Below are 17,413 nucleotides of genomic sequence, written 5' to 3' on the forward strand. Positions count from 1 at the left end.
TATATACCCAAGGGTGCAAGGCAAAACCAGCTTACTGCTCCCACCACCACCCACACACCAATACTGACTTCCCAGGTCCTCAGGTGAAAGTGTTGATGTGGTGTCTTAGAAGTCCAACACCTGTCAATTTTCATTAAGTTCAACAAGGATGCCGCTCTCTCAGTCATCCTTAATTTTGTTATATTCAGGACACCCCCAGATTCTGGTACCCCTGTCAACTGCATAAAACTGCCTAATGGTAGAGCCAGGTCCATGGATTAAGTGAGTAATAGGTTTACTCTACTAATCCACTACTGTATTGTTCTATGTATTGTATTGCTGCTGAGAACAATAGGATAGCCATGGTGAGCCATGACCTAAGGAACAAAGTTGAGAGAGGCTCCAACTGTATACCTTGTTGCTCAGGTGAACAAGACATCCAATGGTTTATTTATAGACAGGCTTGTACTCTATCCTTTGTAGAATATGTCTATAATTTGTGTTTTCTTCTTTATACAAACACCTTGCACCAACCTTGCTTGCTGTGAATGCCTGACATATAATAATGTATCTGCAAATAGGAAAATCTGACTGACAATTGAACACTGGAAAACTGACTATAAATCAGGGTATTTCTAATCTAGTCTATACTGCACTCAGCAAATTGTGTTTTTAGAACTTAGCTGTGTACTGTAGGAAGGGATGGCAAGTGCTGAAAACATTGGAATTGGTCATAGTATTTTATACAGTCCTAAATTTTTCCATTCTGCTTACTTATTTACACTGCAAACTCAATGGTTGGTATCAGCAATATACAGAAAAGATACGTTCTGATACTGGGGGTCATTCCAATTTATTCATTTCCCTACATGACCAATGTTTTTTTTATTGCGTAAGCGCATAATGATTTATGCGTATGTGCAGGGTCCCTGGGCGAACAGGCTCAGCAACTTGCACAGTCGCCGAGCCTAGGGGCGTGCAGCAGGTTGGATGGGTGTCGCCCATGATAATCCCCAGCGTTTCCTGGGCATTCCCATGGGATTGTTGGTGGGACGAGGTGTGCCAGGAAGGTGTCTGTTGTCACATAACGTCAGCCGCCCGCCCTGTCGTCATCCGGAAGCCCGCAAATATCTCCATTCACTTATATTTGTGAGCCCTGGAGAAATCATTCGATGGTCGGCGACCATCTAATGATGTTTCCAGCTGCAGGCACATCGCACATGAGAGGGGATATGTCTTCGTGACACCCCGGCGTGCATTGGCCGGGGTGGCGATACAATGAGCTTTGCAGTTTACCGAGTCAATTAGAATCAGGGCCACTGATTGTAGTTATTATCAGACATTATGCTACATAAATGTGTCAGTTGTGAAAATGTGCTTAGAATGCTGATACTACAATTAAGTATAATTTAGTCAAACAGAAGCAGGAAGCCAAAATATTCGGAGTAGGAATTGTCGCCAGGCAAAGGAGCTGCAACTTTTTTTTAACTCTGTCCATGTACATTAGTGATATACCCAACACATTAGTGATATACACAACACATTAGTGATATACACAACACATTAGTGATATACACCGTTAGGGGGGGGCGCCCATACCCACCCCCCGCCGCCGCCCCGTCAAGCACCCCCCCCCCCGGTGGCCCCGCCGCCTATGCTAACCCCCTCCCCCGCAGTCTTACCTATCGCGCTGGTCCCGGCGGCTCCGTTCTTCTGCTGAGGATCACCACAAAATGGCCGCCCCCGTACAGCAGACAGTTTCAGAGAACTGTTTGCTATATGGGGGCGGCCATTTTGTTGTGGTCCTCATCAGAAGAACGGAGCCGCTGGGACCAGCAAGATACGTAAGTCTGCGGGGGATTGGGGGGGTAACTATAGCACCGCAGCCCCCGGCGCCCCCACATGCACAGCGCCCCCCCCCCCCCCCCCGCGGTGGCGGGGGCTGCGGTGCTATAGTTACGCCCCTGATATACACAACACATTAGTGATATACACAACACATTAGTGATAGACACACAACAAATCTTTCTAATAGCAACCAGATTTCCTGTGGCTTTGCAGGTAATACAGAGGATACAGTTCTGTAGCTTACATTTAGCTTTTCAACTTTCAAATCATTTTTAGTTTTGTCTTTTAACTATCATTGTGATGTTTGTTACTAGGGGTCACACCAATATGCTGCTGATTTTGTTTATTTTGTGCCTTCTTTAGTAATATGTAACCCTGGGGCTGCTGCATTAGTAAATGCATATGTTCATCCTACACGTTATGTATTTTTGGAAGGAGAGAAAGTAACGTTCTATTGTAAAGATCAATACCGAACACCAGATGGGGCAGATCGTGCAGAGATTACATGCCTTCCTGGTGGAAATTTTCAGTCTGCAAACTGTTCCAGTGGTAAGTACAATATCTTATTATGATTTTTTTTATGTACTGTAACAAATAATATTTAGAGATTCTGAGTTGCAGCAAAACCATTTATTTATTAGTAGAAGATAAGTGTTTTCATGCCAAGCGTTCACACTATAAAATGACAATAGTACAAATCAGTCCCTTTTGCAGATTGGATGCATCTAATTTTGACTACATCCTACAGATGCAGGATGGTGAGAAAAGTGGCAGTCTGATCATACTTTGTACCTGGTTCCTTGTATGTGCCCAGAACTCATTGCCCTGGGGTTGCACCAGCGCCACTGCTGAAACTGCGGGGTGGTCCTGCCATCTCTGTCCCTGCCAGTTCTGTCCCTGTGTCTCCACAATCTCTGTGTCACGGATCTCAGATGAGGACACTACCTGTGTGGGAATTTGACTAAACCTGAGCAGAGGCGCGGAGTCTAACGGTGCCGGTGGTTTTCTGCCAGTGACCCCTTCAAGCAGGATTTGGGCTTTTGCGGCACCCGGCACGTCAGTCGTGGCCCTCTGCCCAGGCTTCTCGTACAGGTGTTGGTTACACTGGAAGGAGCAGTAGACAGACAAGGTTTTAACAGGAGCAGGTCACAAGGATAGCAGGGTTGGTAGCAAATAACAGATGGCTGGAGGTACACAAGGACTGAGCAGGTTCTTTGTCACAGGAATAAGCCAGGTCAGTAAAGCCATGTACACACGGCAGCAATATGGGCTATAATCGCTGGAAATATGGTCGCTGGTGACCATATTGGGAGCATAGTGCAGACATAGATCAGGTCACAGGGATAGCCAGGTCGGTAACAGTAAATCAGAAGGCTGGATACACACAGGTATAATGCTGAATGGTGTGAGTACCTGAGGCACAGGACACTGATTATACTGTGCAGGACTGGATGACTTCAGGTAAGAGCTTGGAATCAACATGCAGGAAACAAAAGCTGGATCGGCAAATTGAGAGTGGATCTCCCCAGGTACTGTGCAGATGGTGATTGCAGTCAGCTGTGTAAGCAGGTAACACTGGAGTTTGCGGGATGAACTTGGTAAGCTTGCATTTGCTAGATGGATATCAGCAGGATGATTACATGCAGAGAAGTACTTAGCTGGAGTACAGGGAATCACAGCAACTGCAATTCTGGGCCAGATAACAGAATCTTTCACTTGCACATGAGAGACAAGGAACAGCATGTAGCTCAGGGAAGTAACAACTTGCTTCTGGCAGTGGTATCAGTGGGAATTCTCACAGGGAGTATCACTCAGCTGCAGGCGTGTGATAGGCTGCTGAGATCAGCTGACATAGGTGAGGTCAAAGTATCAGGTATTCACACAATATAAGCAGAGTGTGACACTCTGTGCCTGATCCCCACCATCTCTCTGTCCTTGCATCCTCGCAGTCTCTGTCTTCGCCATCTTTGTCCCTGAGTCCCTTTAGGGACAGAAACATAATGTGACATAATGTGAATTTTGTATCAATCCAGGTGAATTTTGACTTATTCCATGTGGCATAAATAGAATTTAGTCTCATTCCAGGTGGCATAATGTAAATTTTGGTGGTATAATGTGAGCTCAATCTGGGTGGCATAATGTGTAAGGGGCACTAGTACTAGATAGTATAAGAGATCAAACATTATGAACCATAATGTGTATTAGGGGATACAGATGGAGCTTCCACCATCTGTTGCGCCTGCAAGACGAGGTGACCCGACTTGGCATGCTGTTCACCAGGACATGAATGCCCAAACATCTCACACTCATACTTTGCGGCGAATATGGCACATTCGAGCCGTGATGTGCCAGGCAATTCGCTGGGAGCCGCTTAGATGGGAGTGGCTCCATCTGTATATGTGTGGTACACTACACTTAAGGACAAACTTCTCTTGAGTGACCACCCATTACCAGTTATTGCTGTGCTCACTTCCTTCCCCTGACAGGCACTAGATGTCTTGTAAGATCTCTACAGGCTGTCTCCTTTAAGATGGCAACTATTTTTGCATATTCCATGCCATCTGCAGAGACCCAGCCCTAATCCCCCCCCCCCCCAGACCCACTTACCAGGACCCAGCACTCCAGACTGTGTGGGGGTAATACATATATCTGTATATAAAAAACCAGAGTTATATGGCTTTAATAGCACAATAGCAACAGACTGAGGGTGTTTCTGCATGTAGAATTACAATGTGCCAGCATAACTATGACGTCCAGAACATGGTGCTCTACTTCAAAAATCCCTGCTTATAAATGTTGAGCTAATAGTGTCAAATAGTAAAAAAAATGGTAATGGCTGCCAAGATAATGGTGAAATTTACTAAGAATATAAATACAATATTTCATATTTGTATTCTTAATACAAATGAATATGAATGCATACGGCTGTTTCAGCCATATGCAAATTTGTGTTCTGGAGGGTAATTTACAAAGCAGTCAGACATGACTGCTTTGTAAACCTCCAATGTCGTATTCATTCGTGTAAGCGGCCATAGATACATCCTCTAATACAAATTCGTATAGGCAGCCTGCACGGATCAGTCAGATCCGTGCAGGCTGCAATGTGTAAAAAAAAAATAGAAAAATAAAGAAATAAATGTAAAAAAGGTGTGGGGTCCCCCCCACAGCCGTAACCAGCACCAGACTGAAAGAGATGGGGCTGGTAATAAAAAATCAGGAAACCAACCATATAGGGGTTCCCTGGGCTGTGGTCACCGGGTTGATTAAGTGTAAAAAAATAGAATACACTATACACTAATACTGTGGAACTATGAGTCACAGCAAGCCTCCGCGCATGCTGGGACTTGGAGAACCACAAGTCCCAGCATGCGGGGCATTAAAGGGCCCGCTGGCACTTTTTTACACTGAAACTGCACGGATCTGACTGATCCGTGCAGGCTTCTGCCAAATACGCCAGGAAAAGAAAGTGTATTTTCCTGGAGTATTTGGCCAGCAATTCGTGGCTGTTTAACGGCCATTTAGTAAAATAGGAATCACCATTCTTTTGAATTAATTACTTTTACATTGTTTCTAACCACTAATTTCAGGATGCAAAGGGGAAGAGAGCTTTATATTAAAAACGTTATTTTAATAAACTAGTGGATAATGTAGTAGTTACACTGTATTTGTTACCTTCTAAACGAAGCAACAGGTTACCCCTGGCAACTGCATCCTGATAAAGAGCGGAGCTTCTCCATTCACTGACATGACAATGCGAATGGTTGTAAAACACATTTGCAAATGACTAGATGCTCCTGAATCCATTCTAAGGTGTCCAAACAGGTTTAACCTATTCACTGGCTTTATAAGAAATAAAGCTTTACACTTTATATACTTTATGTCTAATGCAGCCGCACAGCTATTTAAACGTGCCATTCAGACGCATTAGCGTATGAGACTCTCAATGAGAGTCTATGCAATGAATATATCTTTATAACCTTTGGATCACCATTAATTCACTGATTATATCAGTCGACATACAAATCGATCACTATTAAGGCTGGTGCTGCGACTGAGATGCCGCTAATAGTTATAAAGAAATGATACACGTAGACACTGGTTATATGGAGATCACGGATCTGACCCCGTGTCTTATTATATTGAAGTCCGTAGTGGACACAGGGGGTTACAATGTAACAAATAACATATATAAACTATAGACTAATGCAGTACAGCTTATACATGGAAAAGAAACATTACTACAATGGGTATAAATGCAGGTACAGCTAACATAACAACTGACACATATAAGGATAACAATTACCGTCAAAGGAAGCAGAGACCACGATTGGATAAGAATTCCCCCAAGATCCTGGGAATGTGTTTTGATTAGATCACATCTAACTGCAGCGATCCTGGGTTTAGGCTTTTAAAGCAAGGGGGTGTGGGGTCACATTGGATGGTCATTGGATAAAGGAGAGGGGACTGGGCATCCCTTCATTGGCTCTCAACTTCATGGGGACATCGTCCAGTTCATGGGAGTATCGTCAGAGCCATGTGCTCGTTTGTCTTGAGCATAAGGGAAAACTAGTTTCTATTGGAATTATAGTTCATTGTTCCGTTATTTGGTGTCTTCACATATTGAATCAAGAGATAACACAGACTAGATATCTAAGTCTGGATTTACTCAGGGGGTTTCACACAAACATAAACATAAAAAAACAAGAGGGGACATATCATTAAGAATTAACCATTAATGTTTCATGTCCGACCTTGGTAGTTTAAGCCACTAAGACGCAAATGGCGTACTGGAATTGCGTAAAGGGTGGTCGTAATACCTTAATGGTGTAGAGGTGCAATTTCATTTTCCACAGTCCACCCTTTGACAGTAAAATAAAACTGTCACATTTCACAATACCTGGAAACACATACATAATTTTACATAAATGGGGAATAAACCGTTGTGCTCTATGTCCTATCCTAGATTATGGATAAATGGGGAGCACATTTACCTAACAATTTACTCAGGGGTGACAAGGGGTACAAATTTTTGGGACAAAAATAAAAACAGGGGTTTTTACATTTATTTACATTTTCCAGATATGGTGTATTTAAGAAAAAGAAAGGGGAGTCATAGGTACACTATTACACTGCTAGGAAAAAGATAGAAGAAATTAGAAAAATTTAAAAGAAGGGGTATGTAATAACAAGAGTAAGGGAACAAAAACAGACATGCATTTCTAGGTATGGTATCCCTTACTGTATTACGGTTTCTATCTGTGGGTTATATTCAAGTCCTGAGTCTTCTGTAAGGACCACTTGTCCTTATACTCATTATTTCTGTGTGTTTCTTTCTGTCCCGGGTTACCCACCGCATACATTTAGATAACAAGCTGGATAATATGATGACACCACTTATACAGAGCAACAGTTTCTCTATGTAGTCTATGATCTCCTGGGACCATTCTTAAACCAATGCATTGGGCTCTACCAGGAGGTCACTTTTCTAATCTGTTCATAACCTCCTGTGCAGAACCAATTCTTCTATAGGCTTGTAGCTCTTTTCCGGTGTATCGGAATGCGTCATCATATTTCTCCATTATGTTATCCGTTAAGTCTGTCAATACTTGTAAGTATTGGAAGTTAATTATTCTCCTGGCAGTATGGGTGATATCTAATGCGAGGGGAATTTGACACCCGAAGGTCTCATGGACTAGATCTGAGGCCAGAGGTTTCTTTCTGATACTCAGATCTCTTCTATGGAATTGTTTGAAGTGTATGAGTATAAGGAGAGGGTATACATTTGTGGATTTTTACCATTGAGTCATGTGTAAGGATCATCACTCCACCTAAATAACACCATCCAATATGATTGATAGAGGGGAAAGAAAAAGGACATGTAGCTTATACTAACATGTACTTCCAAGGGACGCAGTCGTGCTTAGCACAATAATAACCAATATATTTCAATAATAAAATTTATTTGAAAATTAAGAATAAAAATATCTCATAAACATAGACAATAAGAAGTGCACTTTATATATAATTTATTTCATAGGACATAACAAGACAAACTACATATAACACATAGAGGCTTAATTATTTATTCTGGATATTACTGGTATGAGGCTAGAATATTAATTACAGGTTCAGGCATCAATTGGTTTTAACTGATTAGCAAGGCATATATAGTTACCAGTCCCGCACAGAAATATTGAGAGTGTCTCTGATGGTGGTTATATCCGGCTCAAATGATGGACAGTTCAACCTCTAATTCAATTGAGGTGCTCCCCTGATGTTTATGGAGAGAGAGACATTCGCCAAACAATTGCAGATAATAGCCGCTTGTATGTAGGTATTCGCGGCAGCAAGATTGCGGTCACTGGACTTAGACAGCTGCAATCAGCAACAAAATGCATTTCTCCGCCTGTATGTAGAATCAGCGGCTTCCTCAGTTGTGCTGTCACCTATGCATGTCCGCCATTTTATAGCAGTCCCGTTCGCGGGGTTTGTTCAAGCCACACTTCCGGGTTTGCGCTCCAGGCCTCGTTTTCAGTGCCTATACTTGTAGCTTTCCGCAGCCATCTTTAAATGCGCTCCAGTCCTTGCTTTCAGTCTCTTATATTAATAGCCTTCCGCGGCCATCTTTAATCGGCATTCCAAGCCTCCTTTTTATTTCCACTCTATTACAGCCATCTTTAGGAATCAAGCCTCATACCGTTATTAATATATGCATTCCAAGCCTCATTTTGAAAGCCGTTTTTTGCTTTCATTTATATATGTGCATATATGCCTGCTATTTCCAATGATGCTAATAATCTAAACCTCATACCAGAAGAGCCTCAACAACATTTAACAAATAACATACACAATGATTAAATTATACTTTATAGCATACATATTGAGATATCGATATTCGTTTTAATTAAAATTACAAGACTTAACTCACATGTCCATATTTCGTATAAGCCACTAGATGGCAATATTATTATTTTACATTGTCTACTCCGTTTATATTATAAGAATCAATTACTTTTCACATGAATCAATACTGTATGGTTTTATTATTTTATAATTTTATAAGAGATAGGGAACAGCCATATTTCTATTTTTTCCATGCATTATTTAGTTATCCCACTCTATATAGACTGTACCTAAATAATGCATGGAAAAATATAGAAATATGACTGTTCCCTATCTCTTTTATGTACACTATTGCCATCTAGTGGCTTATACGAAATATAGACATGTGAGTTAAGTCTTGTAATTTTAATTAAAACGAAAATCGATATCTCAATATGTATGCTATAAAGTATAATTTAATCATTGTGTATGTTATTTGTTAAATGTTGTTGAGGCTCTTCTGGTATGAGGTTTAGATTATTAGCATCATTGTAAATAGCCAAATACGGGGGACCCCTACGCTTTTTGTCCCCCGTATTTTTGGAACCAGGTCCGGCTCAATGTGCCTGGGGCTGGTTATGTACAGGAGGGGGGACCTCACGCCAGTTTTATTTTATTTTTTAATCACAAAATCGCACATTTTAACAAAATCGCACCTTTTCATGACTAAAAAATCGCACTTTTCATCCCGAAAATCGCCCTACATCGCACTTTCTCGTACTTTTCATGCCGGAATACACACCTCATTAAATATGCGATTTCTGGAAAAAAATGCGATTTTAAAAAACGGCGATACAGGGCGATTTGAGCAAAAATCGCATTTTCAGAAAAACGGTCAACACAATAAATCTCGCCCATAGTCTTCAGATCCTCAGTGTCAAAGTCACCGTATTCAGTTCCTCAGCGTTAAAGTCAGTCTTCAGTTCCTAATTGTCAAAACCACAGTCTACTTTATCATCTCAAGTATTTATATTGTTTTTGTTACTCACCTTCTTTCAAGCATTCATCTATGCCATAATTTACTTTGTGAGAATAAACTTTTTTCACCTTACCCACTTGCTTCCATGAACTCTTTTCATTTGGTATTCAGCTAACCATCTAAGTCACTCCTGGGTCCACCAATTCCCCAGTCGTGACAGCATGCACAAGCCCATGAATTTGGATAGTGACTTCAAAGTGGTTATGCAAACTTTGAAAGCAATACCAATGGAAACCTACCGGCACTTGCTCGTCCAGTTACAAGAACTCTTGTCAAAAATTTTTCCAATAATTTATACATTACTAAGTTGCACTCCTGATGCTGTGGAGCCCACCACTTACAGCTCCAAAGTGAAAGAAACCTCAGTTACAGTGCCCATTGAATCTGAAAAGGCTCCCAATCTCCTGAATTAAATCCCTGCCCAGGGCAAGCGGGGGTCCAAGCTTTCTGAATCTGAATGCCAATGGTGCAGGTTACTGCACCTATTTTTCTACTGTGGTAATCCTGACCACTTCAATTGGAATTGTTCCCTCCGCAAGTCTAATAACAGAGTGACTCTGACAATATCTAATCTCCAGCCCCAAGTGGGGGCCCACAGTCTCAGCATCCAGCCCCAAGATGGGGTCCTCCGCATTCAGCCCCAAGAGGGGGTCCTCCGCATCCAGAGCCCCAGGAGGGGGTCCACGACACCCATAGAGGGAGAATAAATTAGTGTGACGAACGTAGCGAGTGGTTGGGATTCCGGTATCGGGATTTTGAACGCCGGTATTCTGACCGCCGGGATTTAGAACCAATCCCTTCTCTAGTGGTCCTCTTTTACCTAGCCAAGTTTTCCTTCATCCTGACTATCGCACTATCGCATCCGATGGCATGATAATTCAGTTTATGTCGATGTTGGATGGTCCACCTGTTCTGATGATGAGGCTGAATTGTGACTTTTCTTAAAGTTTCCTAAGGTGTCCGGAGGCCACCCTGAAGGAGGGGCTACTGTCTCAATCCTGCCTGAATCCTGTGTAATTGTTCTGTCATAACTGCTTTCCAGTCCTGTGTGTCCCAGCCTGCTGCAGCTAGACTACTATCATGTGTCCTGAACCTCTGCTAGAAATGAGCACCTGGGAGAGTTCTACTTCAGCCATAATCTCTGTAGTTACAGTACCAGTGGAATAGAATCATGCAAGTCTCCTGTTTACCCTGTTGGCCTCATTCAGAGACTGCTTCAGGTTTTGCAATTCCTATTCACCCTGCCACCCAATCGGTGCTACTCTAAGGGTTTATCTTCACAGATCTGGATGCACACCTTGCTTGTGCATCATTGCTTTCTAGCTCCATGTGGTATGAGCTCACCTCTGGCTGACTTAATTGCTTCCAGTACTTGCACCAGTAGTGCTACCAGCACCTGTGCACCTCCTGCTTCATTCTGCTGTAATATTCCAGAGTATCCAGTCCAGTCTTGTGGTCAATCTCAGGTTCCAGACATCCATACTCCAGCCCTTGCTACATTTTGCTGTTTGCTGTAATATTCCAGAGTATCCAACCTAGTCATCTGGTCATTCTCCGGTTCAGGTGACTCATATTCTTCTGCCTGCTCCAAGGTCTCAGTCTACGCAGTGTTCCTCCATTCTATCTCTAAGGTCACAGTCTGTGCAAGTATCCCTCCATTCAGTCTTCAAGGTCCCAATCTGCACAGTAATCTCAGTGTTGTATCCAAGTGTTCAGTGTGCTTCATATTCTCAGTCAACTTCAAGGTTCACAGCCTTCTTCACAGTCATCTCCAAGTTCTTCACAGTTGTCTCCAAGGTCTCAGTATATTCCACAGTCATTTACAAGTCCTTCACAGTTGTCTCCAAGTTCTTCCCAGTTGTCTCCAAGTTCCTCACACTCGTCTCCAAGGTCTCAGTATATTCCACATGCATTTTTCCTGAGCCACTAAAGGAAGCAATTGTTAGACCACTTCTTAAAAAAACAAATTTAGACCCCGACTGCATGAGCAACTACAGACCGGTATCAAACCTTTCTTTTCTAGGAAAGGTTATTGAGAAAGTGGAAGCAACTCAACTAGAAACCCGCCTGTCAGCCCATGATATTTATGATCCATCCCAGTCAGGATTCAGGAGAAGACACAGCACTGAAACAGCCCCGGTTTGTGTGCTTAATGATCTTCTGATGGCAAGAGACAGGCAAGAGAAGAGGTGACTGCTTAATCCTAATCCTTCTGGATCTCTCAGCAGCTTTTGATACTGTGGACCACGATATTCTAATTTAGTGCCTGAAAAAATTCTGTTCTTAGCTGGTTCAAATCATTTCTCACTGGTAGGTCACAGAGAGATTCTTCTGGAGTCTATTCATCATCACCAGTGCCACTTCCATGTGGTGTCCCGCAGGGTTCCATATTATCTCCCATGATTTTTGCTGTTTACATGCTACCACTGGGTGAAATAATCAGACATCATGGCCTGGTTTAACACTGCTATGCAGATGACACACAACTATACCTGTCCTTTGCTCCAGGTACTGAGAACCCAATACCAACCCTAAATGGCTGTCTAGCTGAGCTACAGGAGTGGATGAAAGCCAGTTGGCTGCTACTGAACCCTGATAAAACAGAGGTGCTTATTATAGGTCACGGGACAAGACTGCAGAAGAGCGAACCAACAGGACTTACGTGTGGGGGTGCAGAACTTCAAAATATGGAACATGTGAGGGATCTTGGTGATGTCCTGGATAATGGCTTGACACTTAAACATCAGGTATCAGCCACAATTAAATCCTCATCCTATCATCTAAGGCAGTGGTTCCCAACCTGGGGTACTAGTACCCCTAGAGGTACTCTGCAGACCAGTTGAGGGTACTTGAAAATAATATTAGTAATGGCGGAAGATGAAAAAAAGTATTTTGATGACAGAAGTAGAAGACCCATCGCTATGGAGAAGAACCATGTTGTGTGACTTATGGTTCTGCCTTCAGCGTCATCAGTGTCTCATTGTGCTTTTGCCTGACCAGCAATCCAATGGGAGCTACCCATGCTGCCCTCAAACATCAGCGATTATCTGCCCTGCACTGACACGGGTGGAAGAAGCAGTGGCATTAATCCTACAGGTGTAAGTGGGAACCCTGGAGACAGTACACAGCCAGCGGTCAGACACGGAAGGGCAAGATTCCTGTCCGCTACTCCTTAATATAAGTACATGCATAAGGATACGCATACCGCTCACTTCCACTCCACTCATAAGTACTGTCTATATTTGAAATTGAGAGGAGGGGGTACTCATCAATGAAAAGCCTAATCAAGGGGTACGGGAGAGAAAAAAGGTTGGGAAACACTGATCTAAGGAATATAGCCAGAATCAAGCACTTAATTCCCTCAGAAGATCTGCCTAAAGCAGTGGCGGCTCCTGCTATAGGGCTGCAGGACTGCAACCCCTCCATTTAAAATCAGACTGTGTAAAGCTCCCGTCCCGGGGGGGGGGGGGGATGTGTGCTACCTCCGCAGCTCTGGTGCTGGCTGGCTATGTCTCTCATCTCACCAGGCTCCTTGTGTAACCTTCTCTCCTGTGGGGAGGAGTTTTCAGCATGTAGTAGCTTCCTATTTGAAGCTGCTACTGCTCATAATACACAGGACTGGAAACCCCTCCCCTTCTTGGGCTGCCAGTATGTGATGTAATGACAGCAATAGCTTCCAACAGGAAGCCATTCTGTGCAAATCACTCAGAGCTAGAGTGCTTCTATGGGCTGCTGCTTGTGCAGCCCAGAAGGAATTCCTCTGCAGTGAGCATGCCCAGACTTCAGTGAGTCACTCAGAGTGATGCAGCTGAAGGAAGGTATGCATGGAAGTTTTTTTTATTTTAAAGTATATTTGAGCCACTGTGAATAATATTTTTTAAACTGTTATTTGTGTGTAAATCTTTATTAACAGTATCATTTTGTGTACTTTAATTAATATTAAAGTTATTAAAAGTATGTATTTTGCTCTGTACCTGTGTTTGGATGCATATGAGTACAACATGTATTTATAGCAAATGCACACAAAAACTAGTACAGAGCAAATCAAACAAAATAACCTGTAAATATATGACCGTTTGCAAAGAGCAGTAGCCAGAAAATTGCAGCCCCCTTAAGTCTAAAGGCAGGAGCCGCCGCTGGCCTAAAATCATGCATGCATTTGTATCATCGCGCATTGACTACTGCAATGACCTCTAACTTGGTCTCCCAGCAAAAGAATTGCACCGCTTGCAGATGGTACAAAATACAACTTCCAGGCTATTAACCAATCAGCCCCGCTCCAGCCACATAACACCCATTCTGTATTCCCTTCACTGGCTGCCTATAAGATGGCGAATAATTTATAAGATTGGCTTACTGACTTTTTAAGCTCTACATGACCAGGGCCCAAGATACCTACAGCAGCTTCTGATCACTTATTGTCCCACTCGATTACTGCGATCAGTTGATGAAGAGCTACTAACAGTACCCAGAATTTCCCTGAAATTCATCAGGGGGTCGAGCTTTCAGTGCTGTGGCTCCGACTCTATGGAACTCACTTCCCCACTCAGTTCGAGAAGCTTCCACTCTGGAAACATTCAAAAATACACTCAAGACTTTCCTGTTCACCCGAGCATTTCACTAATGTCCCTTGTTAAGTTTGTTTTGTATTTTGAGCTGTAGAAGGCTAATGCAAGCACTTTGAGTCCTATTAGGAGAAAAGTGCTATATAAATAACTTTATTATTATTATTATTATTTACAAGTTCTTCACAGTCGTCTCCAAGTCCACAGTGAGTGCACAGTATTCTTCAGAGTTCTTTCCAAGTCCTCAGTGAGGACAGTATTGCTCAGTGTCTTAAAGTCACAGTACTCAGCTTCTTGTTTTTAAAGTCACAGTTTTTAAAGTCATAGTCTTCAGGGGTGTGGTCTGGCAGCCATTCTGGAGGGAGGCTTGGCTCCGGTGCTCCGTGAGGCTACTTACCCAAAGACATAGCTACGTCCTCTGGCAGTGTCCTCGGGGGTCATCAGCCTCCTTAAGAAGATCCCCAGAGCTGACCGAGCTAGTTGCAGAGCCGGGGAGGGGATCCATCTCCTCCTGCGGGTTGCGACGATCGGCGCTAGCTGGCAGTGCCCGCCATTTTGGAAGGCCGCAACACGGGCACGGACGGCGGACCAGTGGCGTTTCAACTTCCCCATCCAGTGTCTGTGACGGCCGGACTCTCCAGCACCTGCTTCACCCCTTGCAGCCACACTAAGGTATTTACACCTGCTGGTACCCCCTGCACTAAGAGTGGGCAATAACAGGGCCGCGAGTTCGACAAATTGAGGTCCTGTGACGGTGCCCTACGCACTTTAGGAGGTTGGAGATCTAACTACCAACAGTGTATCCCCTTCCCTTTGACTTTGCTAGCCCCTTACTTGGATAGCTAATTAAGGAGAAATTGTATTGTGAGCTGTTAAACTGAGCAACCATATTTTCCCCACATAGGGATTAACAGTTTGAGCCAGCCTATATACCTTGGACTTGTCACACTAAAGAAACTGGGTGACACATATCCCTACTCTTTTTTACAACATTACCAATTTTCCTAAAGTCTGGTGGCTGTTTATATATGTGGTCACATGACTGGACCACGCTGGGGACATATTAGAATTCTTGAGAACTGACACTCACAGTTAACTCTGTGATTCCCTGTCCTGCTTGTGAGCAGCAAAGTGTTGATGTAGACAAGGTTAACCCTCGCTGGAATCCGGCTGCATGGAGTGAGGCATAGATTAACCAGCTCCTCTCCGCGATACGGCTACATTTCTATTAACGGCGATTCCGCCCTTTCTACCACCTGTTTCAATATTATTGTTATCCCCTTTAAGTCTCATCATGGAGAGATTTATGACAGCCCCACTGCCTCAGTGTTCAATACAACAAAGTGGGAAACAAATCAAGCGGGGCCCAGGGACATCGACAACTCCTGATACTGAGTCAACAAGCCTTCTCCCGGCATCTAAAAAAGCTAACCCTCATAATCAGGAAGATGAGGCTGAATCTCAGCACCCCTCTCACCTTGTGCCGTTAACTTATGACGACATGGTAGATGCAATCACCTCTACTATGGCCCCCTTACTGGCTAAAGCAGTGAGGGATATCACATCCCAACTACAAAAACTCACACACAGGGTTGACATCATCGAGAATAATATTGGCTCTGTAGCCCACAACCTAGCTGAGGCTCAATGCGAGATTAAGCGCCTTGAAAAGGAAAATTACAACATTATTAATAAGCTTGAAGAAATTGAAAATAGATCAAGGAGAAGTAATTTAAGACTAATAGGCCTTCCGGAGTTTATTAAAGGACCAGCCTTAGCACTGTTTGTGGGTCAGACGCTTCCGCAATTGTTAGATGTCAAAGCTGAGTGTACATCTATGGTTATAGAGAGAGTACATAGGTTGGGCCCCCCTCCTCGCCCAGGCGATACACGCCCCAGATTTCTCATATTTAAATGTCTAAGCTATACCCATAAGATGACTTTATGGAGAGCCTCTAGGAAAATATCGAATTTAAAGTGGGAAGGCCACAGCCTGTGTCTGTTTCAAAATTTTTCGGCAGAGGTTACTAAAGCACGCAAAACCTTCTCCCCAATTTGTAGCAGATTGGTAGCTGAAAAAGTCAAATTCGCTTTACTCTACCCTGCCGAGTTGAGAGTTTTTCACAAGGATTCACAACTTGAGTTCACTTCGCCTGCCGATGCCATAGAATTTCTGCGCAAAGAAATTCATCACAATGGAGAGGACATTTCTGACACTACATAAACTGGTCAACAATAAAGAAAGGTTTTTCTACCATTCAGGCAAAAGACACACCTTTTGGACACTATATCATATATCCTTTGCCTGCTTATTTTAATTGATATATAATTGACATTTAAAGACTTCAGAGATAGTTTGTATGGTTGATGGTAGTGTTGTCTTTTGATTTATCCTCCTCCCCCCTTTCCTTCTTCCTCCCCCACCCCCCTCCCCCCCTTCCCTTTCATAAGACTCAGGCGGATCTGTTTAAAGGTTTATTGATGCCGACCCGGAGGGAGCACTGCTCCAGATTCAGATGTTTAAGTGTGCGGGTCACAAAGCAGTTAAATATGTCTGCTCGTATTGCGGTCTGGCATTAGAATTCAAATGTTTAGTTAGCTCGGATTACGAGCTTTCTTTGTATATTTTTGTTTTTGTTATATATTGGTGTCTTGTCTTCCCCTCCTTTGTGTTTTTTCCTTCTTCCAGCAATGGTGATGTGTTTACTAATACATGGGTACAGCTAATCAGGTATGTCAATATATATATCAATCCCCTGGATAAGTCATGGCAGAATTAAAGATTAGTTCCCTCAATGTGGGAGGTTTTAATTCCCCTGCAAAAAGACGTAAGGTCCTAGTCTATGGAAATAAATTAAAGTTAGATATTATGTATATTCAAGAAGCACATCTAATTTCTTCTGAAATGGTCAAATTGCAAATGTTAGGATGGAAAATGATAGCTGCAGCAGCTTATAATTCAAAATCCAGGGGGGTGGTCATTTTAATTAAAAAAAGTATCCCTTTTGAACTGATAAAGATAATTGAAGACCCAGAGGGTTGGTATGTCATAGCCCAAATATCGCTACACACCCATTTATAAACTCTATGTAATATATACGCCCCTACTACATATAAAAAATCCTTTTTTAATTTATTAATTAGAGATCTAACTCCCCTA

The 17,413-nt window shown here is 42.9% G+C and overlaps 1 protein-coding gene across 10 annotated transcripts in view; it reads left to right on the plus strand.

Moving 5' to 3' along the window:
• The window catches only part of LOC146026277 (complement factor H-like), a 960,333-nt gene that overhangs the window by 541,250 nt on the left and 401,670 nt on the right, over positions 1-17,413 (plus strand). For all 10 annotated transcript variants that reach the window (XR_014454407.1, XR_014454408.1, XR_014454409.1 and 7 more), the window contains one exon: positions 2,191-2,376. Coding sequence is in view for 1 of the 10 variants with exons in the window: in XM_083156809.1 (XP_083012935.1) it covers positions 2,191-2,376 (186 nt within the window). In the remaining 9 variants the exon portion in view is untranslated. The remainder of the gene's footprint in view (positions 1-2,190; positions 2,377-17,413) is intronic.

The sequence above is a fragment of the Crinia signifera genome, chromosome 8, assembly GCF_055691185.1.
Source record: "Crinia signifera chromosome 8, ASM5569118v1, whole genome shotgun sequence".
In the NCBI taxonomy this organism is placed as follows: domain Eukaryota; kingdom Metazoa; phylum Chordata; class Amphibia; order Anura; family Myobatrachidae; genus Crinia; species Crinia signifera.